At 37.2% G+C, this 24,328-nt stretch overlaps 2 protein-coding genes across 6 annotated transcripts in view; one reads left to right on the forward strand and one right to left on the reverse strand.

Moving 5' to 3' along the window:
* Window positions 1–24,328, forward strand: part of LOC135203676 (uncharacterized) — a 192,104-nt gene that overhangs the window by 25,604 nt on the left and 142,172 nt on the right. The window lies entirely within an intron of this gene.
* On the reverse strand, window positions 431–9,516 carry LOC135203675 (oplophorus-luciferin 2-monooxygenase non-catalytic subunit-like). Its single transcript, XM_064233564.1, has 5 exons — window positions 9,392–9,516; window positions 2,569–3,306; window positions 2,277–2,429; window positions 869–970; window positions 431–704 (listed from the first exon to the last, which is right to left on the reverse strand). Exons 2-5 carry the CDS (start codon window positions 3,278–3,280, stop codon window positions 559–561), a joined length of 1,113 nt encoding a protein of 370 aa, XP_064089634.1. The 5' UTR covers window positions 3,281–3,306; window positions 9,392–9,516; the 3' UTR covers window positions 431–558.

Here is a 24,328-nt window from a genome sequence, read left to right on the forward strand (position 1 = left end):
ACATCAGTGAATACTACCATATTACTGTGCTTCACTTGGTGTTCACGAAAGAATGCTATTTAGTTGAGTGCATGTGTGAATGAGATAAGAGGGTTGTGTATTCTTTTATGGCCTTGTGGTGGTACTTATATGAGATAGCCTTCTTGATTGCTATTTTCAGTATCTTGGGAATTCATTCTTATTGTACTGTGACTATCAGTCAAATGTATTGCTTACAGAGTAGCTTTAATTTGCTTTAATTTGCTGATTTGTTATCAGCAGTGTTTTCTTTAAAAGGCCTGTTCTCAGTACCATACCTCTTTTTACTCTATGACAAGCATTATTAGGTGTAGCATCCACCCCAAAGTCCTCCATTAAGAGATTGTACCACCTCCTTTATTTCTTAGCGTGCTTATTCTCTGGTGAAAATGATGAAATTGATATTGATGAAATGAATCACAATATTTTATTCTCTTTTTCATTGATCATAAGATTTCATGGACAACATACAAGAATATAAAAAATGATTTTTAAGAATTTCAAATTATATATCAGACTTTACACACACCGTAAGAGAGATTAGTAACACATCGTTTCATACCATATTGGATTCAAGTCAACGAAAGCTTGTCCATCATAACAAGTTGCTTGATCGTGAATTCTGCCAAGGAGAGTTTGATTGAGGATCAACCAGGCAATTTCACAACCACAGTTAAATGGGTTACCTACAGATAAAAGAAAACAAAGGAGTTTAGGTGGAGTTTTTAGATTTATGTATGGTACTCATATATGCATGTACATATATATGTATATTTGTATGTTGGTATATGTGAGAAAGTGTGGAAGTATATATGCAATGATAGATATAAATTCTCATAAGCAAACTAACCTGCTATATAAAGCATCACATTGTTTTCCAGTAAAGGTCTCCATATATCCTCAGGCAAATCCTTGAGGAAATTGTAGCTCAATTGCAGTGTCCCAGTGATACCTGTAGGTAATAATATTTTCATCTTTATTCTTTGGTCAGTAGAAATATCTCACTAAGAGAGGAAAAAAAATAAAACTGGGTTTTGTATTATAGTGGAGCTGTTAGCTAGTGATTGCCCAGGGAAACCAACTTAGACATGTTAGGTTGTCAGCTACCCTGTTTTCTGTGCACCTTATGGGGGGAACATTTTAGCACTTTAACAATATGACTGCTTTCTGGGTTTGGCAGTGTCTAATATTTGTAGTGAATTTTACATAATGTGCCTTTCTTACTTTCCATTTTCTTGCGTGAATTACAATAGTGGTGTTTCTGTTTTGGATTACCAGTCACATGTTGCTTGAAATCATAAGTAACCGGAAATTTCAAGAAAAGACCACCATATAAATTAGTATTGGGTTGCTAGGTTTGGTACTAGTATATGTCTATGTTACCAAAAGTTAATAAAAGGTTACTGACTAGTAATTATCCAGAACTCATTTGTGTGAGATTACTCCTCAAAAGAATATTATAAATAGATATATAATGGTTCACTGCATAGAACTGACTATGAGTTTCCAGTGACCTATGCTGGAAGTAGTTGCACTGTAAATACTATTATTTATTATTATAATATATGTCAGTAAGTCAGCCTCTTAAGTGATTTAATTAAAATCGTGATTTAAATGTTTAACATTTATACATACATATTTAACATTTATACATCCATGCATGTGATATGTTTTAATTATGAAGAGTATATATATTCATTTTATTTACGAATTCCCCTTATATTCATTGTAATGAAAGAAAAAGAATGTGAAATATATTTTCATTAGCCGAACATCAGTTTTAAGAAAGATACAAGCATCCCATGAACAAAAGATTGAATGCCCAGTGACCTATGTCAGTTAGACCATATCCTGTACTGCAATCTACTTGATAGTGAAGTAATTATTTAATGAAATTGGTTTTACTAACACAGGATTTTGTGATGAGCTGATAACCAGTAAGTGCTTTTGAGTATGTAGTTATTGTGCATAAGGCACTGTCAAGGAAATGAGTGAATCAATGACTGTCCATACGCAACTGATTATCAGTGCCAAAAATTCACTATCACGTACTAGTTATAATCTATCATGAATAAGAAATAATTAAATTAATATCCCAAAAACTTCAAGTCCCCAAATTTGTTACAAGTAATTACTGAATCAATTGTTTCAGAATTCCGTTATCTAAGCAGAAATTACTAACAAAGTATAAGTCCGTGATCATTTTTCTCTAAATAGAAATGACTTAGTCTCCTTACCATTATGAATTAGTCACTAACCAGAGAAAGCTCCTGGAGGTATAGACGTAATTCGATTATTGTTGAGGCGTAAAGTGTTGTTGGTTCCAATCATATGAAATGCATCCGTTGGAATGTAGTCGATACTGTTGCTTTCCAGATTTATGTATCCAAAATTGTTGTTGGTAAAGGTTTCTTTGAAAAAAGGAATAGATAAGAAATCTAAAACATATTTTGTATGTGCATCTCCAAATATTCCATGCATATAAACACTTATTTTTCACTTAATCATTATCCCAGATGTGCTTAGCAATATTCAAACTGCAGTACTTACCAGGTTGTAGTTTTACTATTGAACAAAATGTAATTCGTATTGTGTCAAGTGCTGGTAGGTGTTTAAATCCATCAACTGGAACCATATCCCAAGTGTAACCTTGTAGAACGAGCCTTGTCAGTGTTGTTGAATATAGCTGAGGAAATTCTATCAAAGCATTGTACGAAAAGTCAAGTGACCATAAATGGGTGAACTGTGAGATATCTGGTATTGAAACGAGGTTGTTGTTGATCAGAACAAGGGTCGCCAAAGTGTTTGCACTGTCCTGTAGGACAGAATCATCTATTTCAATTAGTGCAGAGTCCCTGATGTCTATGTTCTGGAATGTGCATTTACCCAGGTCTCCTCCACGCAGTGCATTCAGGTATATGTTTCCTTGTATTGTCAGTGCTCTGAAGTTGATGAACGGGAAACGCCTGTTGAAGATGACCCGTAGCTGATCCTCACTTGTTACATTTGAGCAGTTGATGTCCATAGTTGTGTTGCTAATCGCATAACATGCGCATGGTTGGATGTCTTGAGGGTTTGGGCAAGGAATAGCTGTGGGTAGACTTGGGTCTTTAGAAATGGGTATGGCAACATTATCTTTCAATAGATCTTTTGGTTTATTTGCATCTGTTAACAGATCCTGGGGTTTATATGCATAGGCAATTATCCACAAGTATGCCATTGCATGAAGCACAAATACATATTTGATCCACGTGGATGCCATTTGAGAATGCAGAAGATGGCAGGTAGCTGGGAAATCAGAGAAAAGGTATAAAAATGTAGTTTTACCTTCACGTTATCAAGCTTTAGTATATTTCACAAGAAGAAACAAAATACTACCCAAGACCAATGTGCAAGTTAAGTTGCAGTGCTTCATTTGATAATACTTGAATACCTCTTACATGTAAGTAGTTAGTTTCACATACTATTTTCTTTTATATGGCCTGAAATGATGGAAGTTCTTATTCATGAAAGACTTGTTACAAAGCTGTCCCACATGTATGTTCCAGGGAGTAGGTGCCTATACCATTTTGACATATTTTTTATCAGGTTTTTATTTTTGTATTAATATTTTTTTCGAGTCAGAATTACTATGTTGGTTCTCTCCAAATGCTATGATATCTCTCCCACGCATGTTCAGATACTCCGATAATTTTCCTGCATTGGTCAGGTGGCCACTTGTCTTCCACTCATTCAGAACTCCCAGATGTTTCCCAACTTGTTGAGATGCCCAATACAATAGTACAGTGGTACCTTGACATACGAAAGGCTCAACTTACGAAAAAACTTGAGATACAAAAGCAAATACGAAGATTTTTTTTGCTTTACATACGAAAATTGTTCAAGATACGAAAGGTTGTTGCTGAAAAGTCCCGAGATTCGCCCAGACCACCGATAACAATTTTAAAACTCGCGCGCCGTCAACTTAGTAGACTCACCACCATCCTCCCACTCTCCCATTGGTTCTTGATGCTAGTCACTGCCATAAGATCCTGCTCTCCTATTGGTCAGCATCTCTCCCATGATCCCATCATGGATCGTACGTAGCGGCGTGCTTTTTCGGCCACTTGGCGGCATAATCAGTATCGTAAGCACGCAGAATTCGTTCGTTCTTCACGATTTCGTTTATCCACATAAATTCGTTAGTGATTTCGTTGTAGTACTACTTTATTGTGTTGTGTGAGAACTTTACTTCATATGTATACATACTACATAACTTAATTGCGTACAGTATATACGTAGTCATGGGTCCCAAGAAAGTTGAAGTAGGAAAGAAGAGGATGCTTTCTTTGGAGACAAAAAGGGAGATAATAAAAAAGTATGATGCTGGCATGCGATTGAGGGTGATCGCCAAGGAATACGGCCAAAATCCGTTGACAATAGGCACCATCCTTAAGCAGAAGGATGCCATCAAAGCAGCTACACCTTCCAAGGGCGTGACTATTTTGTCTAGCAAGAGGAGCCAAGTGCACGATGAGATGGAGAGGCTGCTTCTTGTCTGGATAAAAGACAAAGAAATCGCTGGCGATACGATAACAGAGACTGCAATCTGCCAGAAGGCCAGCGCTATTTTCGGCGATTTGATTGCCCAGGCCGAAGACGACGGAGGAGAAGGGACATCGATGCCAACCCCAGAGTACAAGGCTTCTCATGGGTGGTTTGAAAAATTCCGTAAACGGACTGGCATCCATTCGGTGGTGCGGCATGGGAAGGCGGCCAGCTCGGACACGAAAGCGGCCAAAGACTTTATTAAGACGTTCGACGAGATGACAATCAAGGAAGGCTACAGTTCTCAGCAAGTCTTCAACTGTGATGAGAATGGCCTTTTTTGGAAAAAAAGGCCTCTTCAGACGTACATCACGGAGGAAGAGAAGAAGCTACCCGGGCATAAGCCTATGAAGACAGGCTTACGCTCGCACTTTGTTCGAACGCCAGTTGGGATTGCAAGGTGAAGCCCCTACTTATCTATCATTCGGAGACTCCTCGAGCTTCAAGGCCCACAAAGTGCTAAAGGAGAAGCTTCCGGTGATGTGAAGGGCTAATGCGAAAGCCTGGGTAACGAGACTTTTGTTCACGGAGTGGGTAAATCTGTGTTTCGGCCCGACAGTGAAGAAATTCTTGGAAGAGAAGCACCTCCCTCTGAAATGTCTGCTGGTGTTGGACAATGCCCCTGCTCACCCTCCTGGCCTTGAGGAAGATATCCTAGTGGAGTATTCATTTATCAAGGTTCTTTATCTTCCGCCTAACACCACCCCTCTCCTCCAGCCCATGGACCAGCAAGTGATATTGAACTTCAAGAAGCTGTATATGAAACATCTTTTCAAGAGATGTTTCGACATCACCGATACCACAAACCTCACCTTGCATGAATTTTGCAAGGAGCATTTCAATATTGTGATATGCATCCGACTCATCGATCAAGCTTGGCAGGAGGTTTCGAGGCGAACTGTGAATTCTTTGTGGAGGAAACTCTGGCCTGATGCCGTATCCGCCCGAGACTTTGAGGGATTCGACGTGGGCGAAGCTGGTGCTGCAGATTCAGGAACAGTTGACGATCCTGAAACTGTTTTGCAACCAGATCTTGACGAGATCGTTGTACTCTGCAAGTCCATGGGGCTGGTCGTCGACGAGGACGACATCAATGACCTCCTCGAGGAGTACCAAGAAGAGTTCTCTAGCAGCGGCAAGGAGGAGGAGGAGGACGACCCTATGACAACGGCAGAAATTAAGGATGCTCTAGCTGCTTTTCATAAGGTGCAATCATTTGCAGAAAAGAGACACCCCGAAAAGGTTTACACAGGTCGTATGCTTGCGCAGTTTGATGACGTTTGCCTGAGTCGTTTCAGAAGCATTTTGAAAAGCAGGCAGAAGCAATCTTCCTTGGATAGTTATTTTTTAAAGAGGCCTTTAGTATTAGCAGGAGTAAGCAAAAAGGAAGATCCAATTGATACTACGAAAAAACAAAGTTGAAAGTGGTGAAGAAATTTAAATTTTGTGTAAAAAAAAAGTAAAGTATAAAAAAGTAAGAAAAAAAAAGGAAAAAAAATTTAATTTGAAGTATTTTGTAAAGTTAAGTGTTACAGTTTTGTTAATGTGTTTTGTAAAGTTTAGTTTATGTTTCCTGACATTTTTTAATGTGTTTCGTAAAGTTAAGTGTATAAGAAGTTTTCTGCCGTTTGTCCTCCTCCTCTGTCGCCACTTTCAGAGATAGCCTCACTCGAAAGGTAAGGTTCCACATTTTACTACATACGTACGTATTTAAGTACAGTATTTCTTGTATACCATGTACACTAATACACTTTATTTACAGGTACATACATATTAGTACTAGTACTTATTAAGTTAGGTATTGAATGGTCCAAATTGTTGTAGTATTTCATTGTTTATTGGTCAATTTAGCTTTATTATAAAATTTACTGGGGTGTTTTTGTAGGGCTTGGAACAGATTAGCCATTTTACATGTAAAATGCAGTTCAAGATACGAAAAGCTCATGATACGAAAGCCGCCTCGGAACGGATAGATTTTGTATCTCGAGGTACCACTGTATGTCTCCCACTCATGTTCAGATGCTGAAGTGTCTCTCCCATTCACATTGATATTTTCTTAAATCTTGCATATACTCATATTCAGAGACTCCAATGTCTCACATTCATCTCCCATGAATGTGAGAGGCATTGATATCTTTCCAACTTACATTCAAGTGCCTTGAAATCTTACAAATTTAGAGTGCAAAGTTTTGATGCCTTCATCAATTATTTACAGTTACCCTTATATACTTTCCACTCATATTCAAACCCCATATCTACCAGGCTCATGTTTGTGGATCAGTTTAGAAAAATTAACCTGTATTATTCTCATTCTTCACCCCTGTATGAACAGATCTGATTGGCTGTAGTTCACTGATACCATCTGTTAGTAGTTGTAGTATAATATTTATGTGGTTTTCTAATGGCTCCCCCTCAGGTGCCACTCTTAGTTGTCTAATGTAATTGTTCCTAAAAGGCACGCTTTCCTTCTCTTACTTATTTATACTATTGGGTTTCAATCTGCACCAATACACTTTATATATATACACACACATACATACACACACACACTGGTTGACCAACAACCTAGTGCTGCTTCTCTCTCCTGTTAAGATAGTTACTTACATTGCCCAACATTTTTGACATTTTATATTTCACCCCCTTCTCACCCTTCTATTCCTATCTGGCTGAACTTGGACTGGGCATCGTGAGTGTCACTCTTCATCTCAGCGACCTCAAAAGCTATGGATTAGACATTTAATATCTGCCATTTTCAGTTATTTTTACATGTCACCCCCTTCCCACCCCCGCCCCCTTTGGTGCCAGTGATATCTTACCCCCACAATTCTTTTCCAGATAGTGAGTCATATGTACAGTCGGCCACACATATAAGTAAACACATTTCAGCCACAAGGGCTGGATGTGATTTGGTAACACTGGAACTGTTCCTCCAGACGCACGATGAAACCCGCCCCTCCACACGTCTTCCCTCCATCCTTCACTTCCACCCTTTCAAGCACACGTTTATAACTTCTGCTCCCTCTCTCTAATTTCTCCTTTAAGGAAAATAAAATAACGGAAACTATTCTGTAGGTTTATTTTCTCATCATGAAGGCGAGAAAACCCGTCTGTTTAACTTTTGTTGTAATGATATTATTACTTGCTGTTACCGACAGAAGAAATAACTCGGTTTTCATGGCGCTCTCTTGTAATAATGGGATTTAGCTATCTACCAATAAAAGTCTAATCTATCAAATAACAGCATACCTACTACTCTTTAATTATAATTGTAATATCAACAGCCTCATTCCAAATTCTTATTATTACAAAGACAACTAACATCAGATCGTGTAGGGCCTTACGTAACTCAAATTGAGCATGAAGAAATAAAGAAGGCATAAGTTGAGGAGAGAAAGACCTCCATAGGCCTAGAAGACACTGAAGGATGAGAAACAAAGAGACAGTTATAAGAGAGAGGACAACAGCAAGGAAGAGGCAGACGGAAAGGAGACACAGTGTAATAGAGCTGAGAGTGTGGCTGGTGTCAGAAGGGCGCCCTGGGAGCATAGGTCTTGACTTGTCATAGAGGTTATTATGGGAGTCGATTCTTCCCTATGGTTGGACGTTTGTTTGGTAACAACCGACAATCATTGGATCAAATAATCGTATTTTTGTGCATGATTTCAACTGCTCGGCATACGTCTACATTTATCGATGGCAAGCATGTGGGTTTTTGTTTGTTTGTGTTCGTTCTGCAGGATTAAATTTCAACGTTAATAATGTATCAAGTAATAATGAGATTATATCCTTATTTATATATATATATATATATATATATATATATATATATATATATATATATATCATTTGACGTCCAAACCTGATATTAGTAACATTTTAACGTATACATAATTAAGGGACAAATATTACAGCACCATATTATTAAGGATACACAATAGATTGAAAAATAACCATTTATTATAAAATATGTATCAGTATTTAGTCCATCCACCATCGTTGGCGATGACATCTTGTAGTCTACTGAGGACGGAGGCTACATGATCGTATGTATACCAAGTTTGGTGTAAATTGCACAATGCATTTTAGAGTTATGCAGGAACATAGTACACACACACACACAGTCATACATCCATTCATTCATACTACATTTTATTGATAATTAATATTATTCTCTTCTTTGTTCTATTTTCCCATTCCTTTACACATTGTATGTGTAAACAGTGGCCTATTGTATGAGAATTGTTATCATTACTATTGGTATACAGAACAAAACACACACTCTGGTATGCCTAGATTATACGTCTGGCAATGCACTGGTATAATAATAATAATAATAATAATAATAATAATAATAATAATAATAATAATACTAATAATAATAATGATGTTCTATTGAAGGAGATTGCTGCTTTAGCTGCATTGATTTTAAAAAAATTCTTTTCCATTCTTCTTATTACAGCCTTTTTGATGTTACATAGATGGGTGATAACATGCCTATGGAAGGCGTAGGGAAAAATTAAGATCGATTGATTTGTAAATATTATTGTAATCGATCTTGACTTTTCCCTATGACTCCCATAGGCACGTTACTCGCCAATCTATGTAACATCGAAAAGGCTGTAAGAAGAAGAACGGAAAAGAACTTCTATAAAATCAATGCAGCTGAATCTGTCATCTCCCTCAATAGAACGTGCTTGAAAGAGGGTCTTCTACCTAAGTACAATAATAATGATAATAATATTAATAAACCAGAAAAACCAAGTGAGAAACTGCAGGGCAAATTTACCTCTGTTGTATAGGAGTGCTGTCCTGAGCGTGATCAACAAATATAAAGTTAAAGAAAATGAGACCCCTTTAAGTAGGCAGTGGATGTACTCGTTGTTTACAGAAGTTTCTTTGTGTGTGTGTGTGTTTTTGTGAAGTGAAGCATATGTGGAGAAAAATGTTGATAATAACTATCTTTTTTTTTTTTTTTTTGAAGTTCTTTTGTCATACGTTATCTCGGTGTTCACGTGTACATTTGGGACGTGTATGTTTTCATATCATACACAATATACTTCCCTTGTATGCTCCCTGGGGATGTGCAATTGAAACTTGTCAAGTTCCAGCGAAGATGCAATGTATAATTACTATTCTTATACAATTCTTCTTGTGCTAATGATTATTTACGTTTTTATCTATCCATTTAGTCATTTCCTAATCTATTTCTTTAATAAGTGATCTCTTCTGTCTGTATTACCCACTACCTTCTGTTACTTCTTTCTGATGAACACTATAATATTCAAGTCAGTGGCCCCTGTGGGCTTATTCCATATGAATAGGCTTCGTCTTTTGAATGATAATAATAATTGAATGATAATAATAATAATTATAATCATGCGTTTATGTTCATGTATATATGTGCTAAGGTGCTGAGGGATCAAATATGGATTTGAGTTTCCTTGATGTCTCTGAGTTCTCATATCTTTTCAGTACTTTAGTGTATTATGGAAAGAATAAGTGCCGTGTAAGCAGAGGACCTTTTGCAAAACTGGGTCTTGGTTTTTGTGTACTATATTTTTCAGTGGCCCTACATGCTTGTATTTATGCTTAAGGAAATTTTTTTCCGTCTGTTATATATATGTATGGTTTCTTTTCTTTACTGTGATTTGCTTCAAAACATTTTGCATTAAACATTTGATAGAAAGTCAAAGTCTGTCAGGATAGGCGTAAATGTCCCGTGGAGATTTGGTCATTATAACTCTGGTGGCCTAATTAATTACTCATACTTAAGCTTCTTTTGTAAATAATTTCATAGGCCAAAGAGTATATATATATATATATATATATATATATATATATATATATATATATATATATATATATATATATATATATAAACAGTGGTCATTGCCATGTTTATGGTGTGTTATTGTAAGTCAAGAGGGAGATTCCTGTGCCAAAAATTCCACATCTCAAGCCAGTTCTTATAGCACAGAAGACTTTTGCCTGAGCTTATGCATTGCTCATTGTTTTGTTTTCTGTTAAAACAGAATTCCATCTAGTAAAAGGAGCCCATAAAAATGCTAAAATATAGAAAGTCTGTCTCTCTCTTCAGGTAGGTAATGAATGAAAAAAAGTTACAGAAGAGGTGGTGTTTATACCAAGAAATCCATCCACTGGTAAGCTATTTGACTAGGCCACCCACCCTTTAAAATTTCTCTTTTAATCTTCTGTGTTGGTTGAAAGAAGATTTTATCTATGGTATCTGAATCCCAGGTACCCTTTGAGATGTTCATTACCTATCTGTTTAATCAAGACTGACTCTATCATCTGGCTGCTATAAATTATACGTGACAAATTCTAGGTTATTCTTTGGTTATGGTTATTTATATGGTTAAAAATAGATGACCGCTTATGTTGTATTAATCTCTGGGGAAGTGATTTTCCTGTAAAACCAATGTAAGATTGGTCACAGTCCAGGCATGGGATTTCATATACTCCTGTGTCCTTAGTAATTGTCTTTTGTTGGACGTTTATCTGGGATTTGGCTAAGGTATTTGGGTAGACAATGGCAAAAGGGTTAGATTTTGTGAGTGTCACGGTCACCATCTTATACTGTCCAGGTGTGGGATTTTTATTTTATCGTTGGATGTCTCTCTGGTCTTGTCTTGAGAGGGTCGGTAGAAAATTACTTTTGCTTTATGAATCTTTTTCTGTTAGATATATATATATATATATATATATATATATATATATATATATACATGTATATATTTATAACTGTATACACATGAGAGGGAGGTTCTCTTTGTTTAGTGGTTACAAGCAAAAAACCTAAGCTCTGTTCCAAGGGTAGGCAGAATGATACAGGGATGTTTCATTGAAACCTTTCACAGAATGTTAATTCTAGTCACTACACTCATACAGACGTAAATGTTACTTAAAGTATTTACATTATAATTCTTAGCCCTAGTTTTCCATAAGATTCATGTCATAGAGTTTTGGCTCAGGTCAATAACCGGACTAGTTTATTAATCTTAGAATAATTGTATATTAATGTTAGATTTTGAACCCGGAAAAATCCCCAGTGCTTGTGCTTATCAGAGTTTTCTCAGAAGTGATGAGAGTTTGAAATATGTATCATCTTGAAAGGTTATTGATAGAGAAAATGTATTTTTATTTTAATCAGTAACTAAGCGGACCAACTGTCAATGAATGTAAATAAATTTTTTTTTCTTTTTTAAATTCCGTTAAGTTTTTCATTGATTCAACAATTATTGAGGAAAAATATCTTCCAAAGACTGTTTAATGATAAGAGGATATTTGGACATCCGAAGAAATTTGTCAAAGGCACAGGCTTTTTGTTAAAATGTAAATGTGATATACGAAGGGAGAGATTTCAAAGGAAAACAAACCAAAATGATTTGCAGTCGAGATGAAATGTGCCGTGATAATGTCCCTCCGAAACAGTATAATATTCTCCTCTCCTTCCTCCCTCTGCCCCCTCCTCTTTATATTTTATTATGAATATTGATGTTGTGTCAGTGACGTTGTCACACGTCTTCAATACACCACTTGCAAGCGCACTACCAAGCCGTTCAACCTCTCTAAACTGATAGAACCCCGTAGGGATGTAGCACATTCTTTGCACCTCACACGATGCACTGTAAGCATTACCTAGTTCTTTGCAGCATCCCTTCACCCCCTAGCTGCAACCCCTTTGATTCCTCTTACTATACTTTGGTTCATTTTCACCCTCTTCTAACAATTGTTTCAACACTATTTTCAGTGCTGAATGATCTCATAGGTCCCAGCTCTTGGCCTTTGGCCTAAATTTCATATTCCTTATCTTCCTAAGCTGACAGAAGTAAAGCATTCTGAGTTTTTCCCTGTTATTGTCAACTCGATTTTCTTTACCAGTGCTCTCAAAACAGTAGCTTCGGTACCACGGCCTTTCAGACTAGGTCTTGAATTGTCTTGTAGTTTTATTATTTGTTTGTGGTTTTATGCATTTAAATGTCTTCATAGTATAATTTTTGCTCACTTTTTACCTACGTCATACAATTGTATAATTGGATAGGCCGTAATATTTGGAGGCGAGACAGTCGTAGCACATACAAGTGATTGGCACAGTGTCTGTATAGCTTAAGGTTTAGGGTATTGGGATGCTGAGAGGGTTTAAGAGTTTCTAGTTTGGTGCAAAAGTGGGTCTGAGACTAAGGGTGTGTTATGTCTTTGTGGGTGGAATGATGCAATAAGTCAGAGAAAGGAAACGAGACGTAGCTGCAGAGTTGTGAGAGAAGAAAATAAGTTGTGAATGTAGTGCAGAATGTTCATGTTCAAGTTGATACGGTACTTTATGGATAAAGTGAAGGAAAACTGCAGAAGCTTATAAAAAACAGAAGAAAGTTGAGTCAGTGTGAGCAAGATTAAAATGGTCGTAGCTTTGTTTCATTGTGTAGAGTAAATGACGAAGATGCTGGTAGAATGGGAGAATAGGAGAGTGACAGTAGGTGAAACACGAAAGGTAACAGGATTTTTGCAAAAGTTTTGGGGAGAGACTTTATTGAAGACATGGTGTGCATGTATGAAGGAATTGTTGAGCTAACTGTCTTTATGAAAGTTATGATGGTGAATACATGCTCAAGCTAGAGAGATGGACCGTGCAGAACTGGTAAGGTACGAAATGTGGAGATACATATCTAGAAGTGGTAAAAATGATAGTTTTAGACAAAATGTTTGATCAGAGTATTTTTATGATTGAACATCTCGATAATAGCTTAGTGAAGAGAGGCAGATCTAGAGAGAGCTGGATAGATGGGTTGAAAGAGTCAATAGTAATCTGATGTGTACATAATGGAGTAAATGTTGCAATGAATATACTGGGTGTAACGAGTTCATGCAAATATTTTGGGAAATGAAAGAAAATGTCATTCTAAGCTGAAAATGTCCAATAAACATATGCATTTTAGGGCTTCGTTTATTGGTGGTGTAAATTTTTTAAATAACCGGTTTTCCTTAATGCTGCTCTCAGCCAAAATGGCGCACGCGGTGTCTGAGTAGTCCGGGATAAGGGGGTGGCAAGGTGGGTGTTGATGAAATGCATTAGGCAACTGGATTGCTTGTGTTTTAATTATATATGATTTTTCCTCGCAGGTTTTTGAAAAAAGTAACCTTATGGTCTTTTCAATTTGTAAATCACCAGTGAACAGACTTCACTGTAATCTGATTTTAATCATTAGTTTTATGTATCAAGAAAGTAGTGTAAATGTCAACAGAATTGTTGAATTCAGAAGTCAGGACTAGGCCTATGCTGAATGATAATGAAAGTAATCATAATGACAAGCGAATGCAGTTAGGGAATATACTGCACTTTGAGCATTGCTAGCTTTTTTACCTCTTTTGGTTACTGCATGAATATACTACCTATTTCAGGAAAGAATAAAGAAAGTGAATTTTCCCTGATTTTCTCATTCTTTCTTTTTCCACTAAGATATTAAGACATTTTCTTAGATGTGTTTTTCCCTTCGACTGGTGTATGATGAATACTTTTGATGGAGAAGGAGAGACTTTTGAAAATACGTTTTAAATCCTTGATCGGTGTGTAATGAATAGGCCTATCTTTGATGGAGAGGTAGATTCCATTCAGCTTGCTTTCTTTTCTTTATCGGAGTCCGGTGAATACCATTGACGCAGAGGGAGAAGTTTTCAGTGATACTTGCATTTTTCCCCCTTTTTTATATAACTGGAGTTTATTGTTGCAAAACCTATAAATAAACATCATATCTGCCTATTCCACATTACTGGAATGGTAAGGCATTGTCTCAAATTTCTTACTAACAAAATGAATAAGGAATCTGACACATGTAACCCGAACAAGCTCTTGGCGGAAAAGTGAAGCTGTTTAGAGTTACAAGTGAAGTGATCAGCTCCATCCCCATTCCCATATCTGTAACTAATCCGACATCCCGTGCACGCCATCTTACTTGGACATTTCATAACGGTTATTTTAAAAATTCACCTCACCCACAAACGAAGCCTTGAAATGCATATGTTTATAGAACATTTTCTGCTCAGAATGACATTTTATTTCATTTCCCCAAATATTTGCACTGGGGAAATCCAAACAATGGTAATCAGAATCAAAGTTCAAATGGGCCAACCCAAAATAATAGACAGGAACATATTTGTGCAAATTGTGATTATTCAAACCATACAACTCAAAATTGTAGGCGACCAAAATATTGTTCCAATTGTAACAGTTAAGAGGACCAGAGATTAAGACAGGTAGCTGGGTACTGATAATTTATTTACAGATGAACTGGGTTGACATAGACAGGTGCGGGCAGATAAGTGACATAGACAGGTGCAGGCAGATAAGTAGTAGAGACTCGCACCGAGAGCAGAAATGACTCTGAGACAGTAGATTTGTATTTTCTTACAAACATACATTTAAAGATAATAAGGCGTACAAATAATGAAATTACATGTGTTATACATCGGTGGAAAGGCCACGGAACGCTCTATAGAATGGTAAAAGGAACAACGTGACTCGATGATTGGATACAATAAAAAATATTTACAAGCGTTGTCCTTACAAATACTCCCCCCCAAAGGCAATGATTATGGAATAATTATTGGATGAAAAATATCTTGGAGGCAGGAGGCGACCCTGTGTCCTTGTGACACTTGTTGTGGGGTGTAATCGAGTGTTGAGTCCTTCAGTGTTGCTGGCTGACAGGATGCCTACCCTGGTGGTTACCTGGGGGCTTCTACTGTTGGCTGGGGTACCAAGAGTGCAGAGATAGCGGCATTGTGTGCGGCGTGGGACGGGCCGTGGGGATCCCCAGGAGTGGTGGCGGTGTAGGTTGGCCTGAGGAAATCCCCAGCGCGGCAGCGGCTTCCCGCGGGCAGAGCGGAACCACAGGTGAGCAGCGGCGTCAGCAGGTCGAGGAAACCCACAGGTAGTGACGTTGGCAGGCAGGGGAGGCCCACAAGTGTGGCAGCGGTGTCGGTAGGCCGAGGAGGACTACAGGCGACGGCGTCAGAAGGGTGAGCAAAATGTACGGTATATTGAAGAAAAAGCACACGCACTTACTTCATATTGTGGATGTCGGCGAGAAGGCACGTTACATGTGTAAAAAATATAAAATTTACACGCACGCGCAGGTGTGGCAGCGACGTCAGGCAGGCCGAGTGAGCCCCAGGAGCGATGGCAGCATCGAGGGTTTGAGGAGGCCCACAGGCAGCGACGTCAGGGGGGCTGAGCGGGCCCACGTGCATCAGTGACGTTGGGTGGATAAAGCAGGACCCTGGGTGCAGCAGCGGTGTCGGGAGGTTGCCTGGGGACTTGCAGGTGCAGCAATGGCGCCAGGGGAAGAACCGAGGAGGCCAGCAGGTTCGGCGGGTCGAGAAGATATCTGGCGTCCCCTGGGTGAGGCAAAGGAGGCCGCGATGTCGGATGGATGTTTCTGGACCGCCGCCTGAATTTTGTGTTGGCTGACCAGCACCCAGCTACCCGTCCTCGAAATAAAATGCCAAACACACTGGAAAGCTGTGCCGTGATTAGTCCGTTAATGGCGTTGGTGTCGTCCTCGAAATGGAGTTTTCAGAGACCTGTGGTGCCATATTGAGTCCGCTAAAGGTTCTCTGAAGGTGAGCGGCCGTAATTAGTCCATTAAAGGCTGGGCCTAAACCACTGTGTCACCAACTCCGGGAGGTCACCAGTTGTGAGGACCAGAGATTAAAACAGGTAGCTGGGTACTGATAATTTATTTACAGTTGTTGTTGTTTTAGATTGAGCTGGCTTTATGCCAGCACGGGCTCTTGCTCAAGAGCAGCCCGTAGGAATTCACTTGACCTTCTCAACAGGTACATAGGAAATTAGACTAAGAGCATGTGAACCTACCAGGTACAATATTTACAGACAAACTGGGTTGACATAGACAGGTGCGGGCGGATAAGTAGTACAGACTCGCACTGAGAGCAGAAATGACTCTGAGACAGAAATAGAGAAAATGTTTGTTTTCAGCTAGAAGAAGGAAAGTCTTGCATAAATCTAATAAATTTATCTGAGACAACATCTAATAGAGAAGCGAACATCCAGGAAACTAAGATGAATAATAATGCTAGCCTGGGTAGCCCAGATTTAATGGATAATAGTGAAATAAATAGTAGAGATACAGTTTTTGAAGAAATGTCATTAGCCAGGAATAATCCTATGAAGATTGTGCTCAAATAAATAACATTAATAATGCAAGCCTTGATACTCAGAGCTCTGAACAAATTATTGCATGTGAACAAATTGATGAAGATGAATCACAGATTGATTATGAGCATTCAATAATAGATGATGATGAATCAGAAATTGATTGTACATATCTCATATGGATGACGATAAAGAGGAAAAATATATCAATGAAGTCCTGTTATTAGGAAAAATAAATAAGACTGAATTAAATTCAACAATACTATTGGATGAAAGTTCAGATGAAACGGATGTCTGTTATTTCTCAGAGATACACGATGAAGAAGAAATATGTTTAGTTAGTACTGCAGATGACCATACTGTCAGACTTTTGCCTAACAGAGAAGTAGTTTTGTACCCGCAATGTCTAACCAAGGTTTGTCTTAGAGCTAAGACAGACGAGGACTTGCATGAAACAGATGTAATGCTAACTAATGAAGACTTACCTGACTTTGTTAGGATGGACAATTCCCTAGTTCACATGAATGGTACAAATTGCGAGACGTACGTCCAGAATTACTCAGACAAGACTATTACTAAGGTCTGGTATAGAGTTTTTTACAGGAATTGTAGTGAATAATCCTTTACTAACACTACGTGAGAAAGCATTCTTCTCCTGCACAGAACAAAGCTCATTTTTAGATAAAGAAGTAAATAAAACAGACTTCCCTCAGAATAGAGATAAATTACTATAAATATTGGAAAGGTATAGAAATGGCATTGCTTTAGAAGGAGATAAGTTAGGAAGAACACATACTTTGCAGCATAAGATTTCAATACAAGATGGAACTAAGCCATTCTTTATACCTAACTATAAGTTGCCAGTAAGTCAAAGACCGATTGTAGATCAGTTAATTGACGAAATGAAGAATGATGGAGTAGTAGTACCTTCTAAATCACCATATAATTCATCTCTCTTGTTAGTTCCAAAGAAAGATGGCAGTTGGAGAATGGTAATAGATTATCGGAAATTAAATTCACATACCATCCCAGATAGAATGCCAATGCCTGTCATAAATGATATGTTAGCTCAATTAGGCGGAGCAAAAATATTTAAGTCATCAGACTTGCTCAGTGGATATTGGCAGGTACTCTTAGACGAAGAGTCCAAGCCTTTGACAGCTTTTAGTACTTATAAGGAACATTTACAGTTTGAAGTCATGCCCTTGGGTCTTACATCAGCCTCATTAACCTTGACTCGATTGATGCTCCAAATCTTGGGGGATATAGAGGAAGTTTCAGTGTATCTAGATGATGTAGTCATTTCTAGTAAGGACTTGGATAGTCACTTTAAGACATTAGAAACAATTTGAAACAGACTGAGGAGTGCAGGATTAAAGATAAAAATTAAGAAATGTCAATTCATGATGAGATCATTAGAGTATTTAGGACATGTCATCAGTGAAAATGGACTGCGTATGTAGAAAGGTAAAATAAAGGCAATTTTAGCATATCCAGCTCCAAGTAACTTGAAAGCCTTGAGAAGATTTTTAGGCATGATAGATTATTACCGACCCTTTATAAAGGGATTTGCCACTATAGCCAAACCTTTAACAGATTTAACTAAGAAGGATGTATCTTACGAATGGAAGGCAGAACATGAAAGGGCTTTCCAAACACTCAAGGAAATGATGACAAGAAATCCAATTTTAGTTTACCCAGATTTTTCAAAAGAATTTTACTTAGCCTGCGATGCTTCTAGTACAGGTGTAAGTGCAGTATTAATGCAACAGGGAAAAACAAGAATGAGAGCAGTATATTATGCAAGTAGAGTTTTGAATGCTGCAGAAAGAAATTATAGCACTACCGAGCGGGAGTGCTTAGCTCTATATTGGGGATAACGAAAGTTTAGGCATATTTTGCTAGGACATAGGTCAATGTGCTTACAGATCACAAACCCATTTGTGATCTATTTAAGAAAAAAGATTTCACAAATAATATGAAATTTAACAGATGGTTTATAAGTGTCTTAGAATTTGCCCCAGAGTTTAGATATATCCCAGGTAGATATAACACTATAGCAGATGCATTGTCAAGATCACAAGAAGAGACTGAGAAACAAATCACAACTAATACCTTCTGCTTTAGTTGTCAGATCATAGATCTTGATTTAGAAAGAGTTCAGATCTAACAACTAAAGGATGCTAACATTAGAAAAATAATGGGTAACTTAATGCAAAATGAGGATGATCAGTCTGAATTTCAGTTAATCAATGGAATTCTATATAAAACATCAGAAGAACCTCATGCTTGTTCACGTTTGTACCTAACACGCTAACCCAAGAAGTTTTAGAACTAACACACTTACAAATTGTCAGGACATCCTGGAATAAAGAAAACATGTAGAACGGTCACTAGAAACTATTTTTGGCCTAATTGCAATGAAGAAGCTGAGAGATTTGTTGAGAATTGTCATATCTGTAACGTACATAAGGGTAACGTAAATGTAAAGGCCCCTCTTGAGAAATATCCACCAGAATTAACTCCATTCCAAGTAGTTTCAATGGATTTTGTAGGTCCATTTCCAAACACAACTAGAGGTAACCATCAGATATTAGTTTTCTTAGATTATTTAACTAGATATGTTGAGATCATTCCAGTAAGAAATAGAGAAGCAACCACTGTAGCAGAAGCTCTGAAATCTAGAATAATTACTAGTCATTCATGTCCTCAAACACTATTATCTAATAATGCAGGCAAATTTACTAGTGACATTTTAAAGAAATTGTGTGAGTTTTATCAAATTAAAAGTTGTCAGATTACAGCTTATAAACCAAGCTCTAATGGAGCAGTTGAGAGAACAAATCGTAAGATAAAGGATGTATTGAAAACTTTGGTGACTCCACAGACTGAAGATTGGGACTTAACTCTTGAAGACGTACAGTTCACCATTAATAACACTGTAAATGAACCTGTTGGAGAAACCCCACACTTTTTGTTATATGGCTATCAGAAAAGAATGCCAAATAATCTTTTAGACAATGCAACTCCACCCAGACATACTTATAATTACGAAGACTATGTTGCATGGAAGGCGAGAAGGACTTTAGAGACAATGAAATGTACAAGGGCTCAATTAAAGGAATTATATAAAAAATGTAGTGAGTATTACAATCAGAAATCCACAGTTCCAGATTTAAAAATAGGGCAACAGGTATATGTGCTTAACCATAGAATTGAAGGACCTAATGTTAAAGTGAGTCCTAAATTCTTAGGTCCATATAGAGTAATAGAAAGGTTAAAGTTAAATAAATTTAAGCTAATGCATGATTCAACTTTAAATGAAACTGTTGCACATTGGAACCATATTAAAGTAGTACATTCCGACATTTGGTCAGAAGAACATTTAAAAGAATTTAAAGATTTAAAGGAGTCAAGAAGTGAAGAAATCATTAATGTAAATGCTTCCCATACTTCATCAGCATTAGTGACTCCGAGATACAATTTAAGGAAAAGATAGGACCAAGAGCAACAGGTCAATAACATTGTTGTATAAGGTTTACTGCTTAGAATGTATTTTGCAGGAAATGGATTTCACTATGGCTCATGCTGAGTGATATCTGCATCTCCCTCTTGCAAATCAAGAAGGGAGCTATCTTAAAGGATCATGGTCAAGTAAAGATGATACATGATATTGCAGTGGTAAAGATTAACATAACCGTGGATTGGCAACAGGAACAATTGAAGGAACTACTTAATGAGCTTGAAAGTGTCATAGATAGTAACCAAAATGGTACCAACACAGTTTTGTTAATGAAACTCAGAAATGATATCAGCCAGGCTCTACCTAAGAGAATTAGAAAGCGTTCACTTCTTCCATTTATAGTTACAGCATTAAACACTTTGTTTGGTGTGGCCACTGATACTGATATAGATAAGGACAGAGCTAGAATAGAAAAGTTAGAAATGTGGGCAGCTGAACGAGGTACAATTATGAACAAGGTAATTGATGCGGCTAACAAAAACCAAATGTTGATTAATAAACTGAAGAACTTTGTTAACAGTGTAGCTCAAAATATTACAACAGAAATAAATGAATTACGTACATAGGTCTAAAGTTGTGAACCAGTTAAACTATAAAGAACTTCTGAATGCCATTATGATGTCAACAAAGAACATTTTGTCACCATACCTTATCAGTCCAAGTGAGTTAAACCTCATTATAGAAAGGTGTATGTTAGATCACCACTTCAAGCCGCTTGTGCGTAATGTCATTACTTATTATAGTTTAATCACAGTTAAGATTGTTTCTGATCACATTGCTTTAGTTATACCATTTAATAATAATGAAGTTAATAACTTTATATCAATTTACCCTTTCCCAATGTTAGTAAATAACAAGTCAATTGTTTTGAACCAGGACATGGTACATTTTGCATTGCAACAGAATTCCCTCCTTTTAGTACAACTAAGTAACAAAGATTTTGATGATTGTATCATGCCTGAAGCCAACGAGTTTGTTTGTAACATACAGAGTTTTTATGAGCCACTTAACAAGTTGTATTGCATAGATGATTTAATAAATGACAGAAATGGTGAGAATAACTGTGAGTATGTCCCTTACAATCATGATTTCAAGGCTCAATTACTGTATGATGAGTTAGTAGTATTTTCACAAAATCAAGTAACAGCTAAAGGCACTTGCAAAAATAATCAATCACAAATAATGGTTAACAACATCAAATCATTTGTTACATCTTGTGAAGTAGTTATTTTGAATTATTTATACTATAAACCTACCATTTTTGCTACCTATACCTTGAATTTATCATTTTGAGAATGTTGAGGATTTCAAATTGTCCAAACTTGAGTGAGTCATTCAGCAAACTTGAAGAAGCTAACAATTTTTTACCATCATGTCAAGGGTAAATGTTTTTTTGTTTGTATTCACCATACTAGCTTTCATATGTATTGTCAGAATGTTAGTTATTAACAAGCTCAACGCTATTAAGACTGATTAATAATTTGCCTTCAGGTAACTGATGTTCTAACATTTGTTATAAATATTGCCTTTTGTGATTAATCTAAGTATTGTATTTTTTTGTAAGTATAAATACTTTGTCATAAACTTTGCTATGTTTTGGCATTCAGGCCAATGCTGGTAGGTAGCCGAGTGATATGTAAAGCATGTAAAGGTAGAAGTCTATAAAAATTAGTTATGTAGGTAATATTAGCTAGGAAAATCTACTAGTAGAGTTTTGGTAGATGAAAGAGAGAGAGAGGTAGAAAAGAAACGCAAACCAGGATGTTTGAAAATTGAGACTCAAAAACACAGAAAGGGACACAACAAAAATCGATGATGCAAGCTGTTAGTATTGAACTGTGACCCAACAAGTGGGTGGTAACAACTTCTTACAGCATACGCCTGGTTCTTTAGATGTCGTCGCCGGAAGTAGTAGGCGTACAAGATTAACCAATTACGAAGAATTAGGGTGGTCTCCAGTAGGAAATAAGGTGGAACCAGAATTGAAAAAATGGGTCCAGAGCTCAGTTGAATCGAAAGAAAAGTTTAGTTAGGAACTCACTTCTGAACGCAGTGAAATTGTGTGTTACAATAATAATTAAGAAAGAGAAACGTGGTGTTTAACTTGCCCAGAATCCTAAAGGAAACCGAACTCATGACAAAGCCTCCTGAGATAACGAAATGTCAATGAAAAAGAATTACATGAGATTAAATGAGAAATCAGCGAGATGTCCAGAACAGATAAGTATTTTACAAAATTACCAGAAGTTCCTAAGAGAGATAAAAACCACAAAGCAGTATAAATAAAGGGTATCCCCATATATCAAGACTAAAGAGAAGCAAATACAAACCAAAACTATAAAAAGAAAAGGACTTCATAACACAATACAACCACAACATATATATATATATATATATATATATATATATATATATATAATATGTATATATCTATATATATAGTATCTATATATATATATATATATATATATATATATATATATGTAACGAGATATGAATCTCGTATTTATTTGGTATGCGTGAAACCAAAGCGGTAGGCAAACTGAGACACACAATTTCTCTCTCTCTCTCTCTCTCTCTCTCTCTCTCTCTCTCTCTCTCTCTCTCTCTCTCCTCTCTCTCCTTCTATCTCCATTCTAACAGGTCATCAAAATGAGAGTCAGAGATATGGAAAAATATAACATTTATTTAACAATGGAAAGATAATAACTCAAGTCTCACAGACTAACAAACTTAGTTAAACCCCCAATATTTAAAAGGTCTTAATCAGTAATTTGTCACACCAATTATTTCTTGTCCCATACGGGACTCTCGGTCCCCCCTTGCCAGAATCGTCTGTTACAAAGACACGAGAACAACTCGTTAGCACACACAGTGTAAAGTTAAAGTCAAAGATTAAACATTTTTACAATATATTAACAAGCCATCCCTTTGGCTAAAGTAAGTCAACACTTACCCATTTCCAGGCCAGAATATCACTCACAGATAATCAAATACTCTTTGGCACCCGCCATCGTGGCTCTGCCCTTCTCCCACGGACCTCTCTGCAAGTCTTCCCATAGACTTGGCTAAGGATGCCATTATCAAAGGAAGAAGCGCACACGTACATATGAATGCACACTTTGTCAACGCCCCATGTAACTGGTCGCAGCCAGTTTCTCAAAGGCACTTGGACGAAATCCCATGATCTCACACATAGCTACAGAACGAACGTTGACCCGCTTAAACAAACATCTTCATATCACGCCATCTCAGAAATGACTTATCAGCTTCCTCAGGTCGTTGCTTCGGCTCTGTCTCTATGGGTAGCCTGCACATTCCAAAAAGGTCACAGTACATCACATTGGCATGTTAAACACATTATTAATTATAACCCCTTCCATATCACACACACACACACATATATATATATATATGCTATATAAAAAGAGGGATATATTAATAATATATTTAAGGCACCGTTGTAAGGTGAGATGCTGTGACTTTCTTAGAATGTAGGGGTCATCAGTTTAACTTCCCATGGAGACACAGTGTGGTCCAAGTGACAAGACGTCTCAGGTTAGGAAATGCTGATGTATCTTCATTGGGTGGCTTGATGTCAAAGTTGCTGTCTAAGCAGATCAGTGCCACGTCCTGTCACTATGGACAGTTGCTGAGGGGCCTTATGAAACTGGTGTGAGGTGGTTTCTTAGGCGTGAACGATGTGTGTGAGTTCGTGCGTGTGTGCGAGCTTTTTCCCTACATAACGAGAAGTCGGATTACCAAGATGGGAGATCATTACAGAGGCGGCAGAGCCAAGATGGCTTCTGCCAAAGTACTTTTTATAAAGTGTTTGTGAATATTGTGTTGAATGGGTAAGCATACTCATTATTTCGCCAAAAGTGTGGCTTGTCTGTATTTTGAATATGTATTTCAAAGATGTTCTATTTCATATGATCTTTTGATTTTAATTTATAATCTTGTGCATATCGAGGTGTTCTGTCTTCTAACAGGCGGTTATGAGAAAGGGA

This window comes from Macrobrachium nipponense, chromosome 36 (genome assembly GCF_015104395.2).
Source record: "Macrobrachium nipponense isolate FS-2020 chromosome 36, ASM1510439v2, whole genome shotgun sequence".
In the NCBI taxonomy this organism is placed as follows: domain Eukaryota; kingdom Metazoa; phylum Arthropoda; class Malacostraca; order Decapoda; family Palaemonidae; genus Macrobrachium; species Macrobrachium nipponense.